The sequence below is a fragment of the Haliaeetus leucocephalus genome, unplaced genomic scaffold (genome assembly GCF_000737465.1).
Source record: "Haliaeetus leucocephalus isolate CR32 unplaced genomic scaffold, Haliaeetus_leucocephalus-4.0 Scaffold151, whole genome shotgun sequence".
In the NCBI taxonomy this organism is placed as follows: domain Eukaryota; kingdom Metazoa; phylum Chordata; class Aves; order Accipitriformes; family Accipitridae; genus Haliaeetus; species Haliaeetus leucocephalus.
The window spans coordinates 3,379,070-3,382,116 of NW_010972587.1; the positions used below are offsets into that span (position 1 = coordinate 3,379,070).

Below are 3,047 nucleotides of genomic sequence, written 5' to 3' on the forward strand. Positions count from 1 at the left end.
TCCAGGATGGCACCCCATTTACTGTCTGTGATCTGTGACAAACTGGAGTAACCTGGAAAAACTGTGGGATGCATCTGTCAAAGCAAGTCTTGGAATATATCTATTTCCTGTGAGCAGAAAAAAAGGTCAAAGGAAAAGATATTTTTGGCACTGTTTATTTCTGGTTTTCTTTTATTTCTGCAGGGGTTTTGTTTGTACAAATTAAGCCTGTGATGACAGAATCTGCACTTGTCTTGTGCAGGCCAGGTTTTCATGTGGTTGAGCATGTGGGTGGCTGACACTTCTGAATACAGGACTGGATCTTGGAACTCTGCTGAAATAGCTGTGTGAACAACAACAATAGCAGCTGCTGCAGCTCTTGGCATAGCCATAATAGCTATAGCTGCAGCTGTGACAGCAACAGAAACCACAGGAAAGCTAGGAGGGCTTTCTGGCTGTGCACTTGCTGCTGGCTGGGGTGCTGTGATTACCTTTATGTGACAGAAGATTCCTTATTACAGCAGATGGCTACTTAAAATCCAATGAAGAGTGAGCCACCAAGCTGAAGATACTCTCCTTAGATTCTCATCTGTGTAGTGAATGAAGGGTTGGACTTTAGCATGGAGCTACAGACTGCCCCACTGTTTTCTTAATGGACTTATGGAGAAGGAAGAGGAACCTGCTAATGCTATGTCAGCCTATGGAATTTGGTGTTGTGAATCATTCAGGTTTGTAAACTGAAATAATGTAATGCACCATTACAGGCTGGGGACTGACTGGCTGGAAAGCAGCTCTGCACAGAAGGATCCGAGCATTGTGGTGCACAACAAGTTGGTGATGAGCCTGCGAGGAAGGCCAGCGGCATCCTGGGCTGCATCAGGAAGAGCACTGCCAGCAGGTTGAGGGAGGTGATCCTTCCTTTCAGCCCAGGTGAGAGACTTCTGGAGTGCTGGGTGTAGTGCTGGGCTCCCCAGTACAACAGAGACATTGACATCCTGGAGTGAGGCCTGTGAAGGGCTATCAAAGATGATTAGGAGACTGGACCATCTGTCAAACAAGGAGGCTGACAGAGCTGGGACTGTTCAGTCTCGAGAAGGCTCAGAGGATCTTGTCAACATTTAAAACTACATTATGAGAGTAAAGAAGGTGGAGCTGGGCTCTCCAGAGGTGTCCAGTGAAAGGACAAGACAAAATGGCCACAAACTGAAATACAAGAAATTCCATTTAAGCTTAAGAAAAATCTTTTTCACCCCAAAGGTGGCCAAACACTGGAACAGCTTGACCGAGGAGGTTGCATTGTCTCTATCCTTGGAGATACTCAAAACTCAAACTGGACAAGGCCTTGAGCAATCTGATCTGTGCTCTGCTCCAGGCAGGAGGGTTAGACTAGATGGTCTCTAAAGGTTCCTGCCAACCTCAACCTTGCTATCAGGTTGCAGTATCACAGAAAAGTCATTTCGCTCTCCATCTTGATTAATGAAATACTCATTGTTATGCAATGATAGTTTGCAAAAGAACAAGGGAGAAGGATGGTCTAGTCGATTGGGCAACTAGCTAGAAGGAGTAAATGGAGTAAATTGGTCCACAGGACTGAGAGAGAATTTGAAGAGTTTGAGAAGTCAGAAGCAAATTATAATGCGGTTTTATGACAGATGCTAAAAAAAACAACCCCAAATTACCTTTGCTCCTTTAGAGTAGAAAATCACTTCCCTGTGAGCATATTCTTCATCTCTTTCAAATGGACAATATTTGGGGACAAACTATTTGCTCAAAGTATTTTGTAAGGTGTCCATTTATAACAAATGTCTTAAAAACCATCTTTATTTATGGCTCTCACCAGGATCAAATGTTGCAGACATTGCTTTCACATAAAAAAAAAAAATAAAGTAAGTAATACTATGCATTATATACTTTTTCCAGGTAATGAAGACCAACTGCAGCCTGTTGACAGCTGAAGAATTCTTTCAGACTTTATAAATCTGCACACATATGAATACTGAATATTTGCTAACATCGATGTGAGATTGTAATTAACATTTGGCATTATCCTGGGATGAATGTGTTATGGGTTGAAAGCCATCATCTCGAAAGCAGTGTGTTTTTCACTAAGAGTAAAAATGTGCTCTATGAGTATTTCCTTGCTATTTACACTGCAACAGCAGGAAGAGAAAGAAAACGCCTAGAGAGCATACGCTGTGTGTTCCCTATCGGATTTTCAACAGTCCTCAGATTGTTAATTACAATCTCGGGTGGCTGAGAAAAAGCTTTAAGCGCGCTGAAAGAAACGCCCCCTCTTTTCTCCTCACTGCCATGCTCACACGCTCCAGCCGGCTCTCTCTTGCTCTCCTCGCTGTGGAGGCCGGCTGCCGTCCCGGGCGCCCGGGCAGGTGCCTTGGCCGTTCCGTAGTGCCCCCGCTGGATAAACGTATTACTGCTGCTTTGTCCTTCACCGCCTCCTTAACCCCCCACAACTCTCTTATAAACCTCTGAGGGGGGGATGAGGGACAGGCCGCGGGGCCTACCCGCCCGGCCCACGGCCAAGCCGCTTCCCCGCGGCTGGGCGCCGGCCAGTCTCGCAGGGAGCTGCGTGCGAGGGATTCGAAACGAGCGAAAGGAGCGCGACCTTTGGATTAAAAAACAAACCAACCAAACCAAGAAATGAACCCGCCATTTTCTCCTCTTTCCTGCCGGCGGCCTCTGAGGAGAAGAGGCCGCCGCTCGCGGAAGCACCCGCGCGATGGGGGGGCGGGGCTCCTTCGCCCCGCCCCCCAGCCGGGCCCGGCCCTGTTGGCCGTGGCGCCTTTCCTCGGCCGGGAGGTTGGGGGGGGCGTGTCCCGCCCGAGCGCGCCTGCGCCGCCCGCGCGGCCGCGTAGGGGCTGACGGGGGTTGTTGTGGAGCGGAGGGGAAGCACGTGAAGAGCGCAACGTCATCATAAACACTCGTAGGCAACATGGCGGCGCCTCCGAGCGGCAAGGTAACGGCGGCGGGCTGGGCCCGCCTCTCCGCGCGGGTGGCGACGGCTGCCCTCCTCTCCTCTTCGGGGGTTCCCCCCGCCGCTGGGGTCGCCC

General features: G+C 49.4%; 1 protein-coding gene across 3 annotated transcripts in view; it reads left to right on the forward strand.

Annotated features, from left to right (window-relative positions):
- The first annotated feature begins 2,865 nt into the window (after window positions 1–2,865).
- Window positions 2,866–3,047, forward strand: part of TBC1D15 (TBC1 domain family, member 15) — a 35,507-nt gene continuing 35,325 nt past the window's right edge. For all 3 annotated transcript variants that reach the window (XR_774005.1, XM_010561786.1, XM_010561788.1), the window contains exon 1: window positions 2,866–2,953. Coding sequence is in view for 2 of the 3 variants with exons in the window: in XM_010561786.1 (XP_010560088.1) it covers window positions 2,930–2,953 (24 nt within the window). In the remaining variant the exon portion in view is untranslated. The remainder of the gene's footprint in view (window positions 2,954–3,047) is intronic.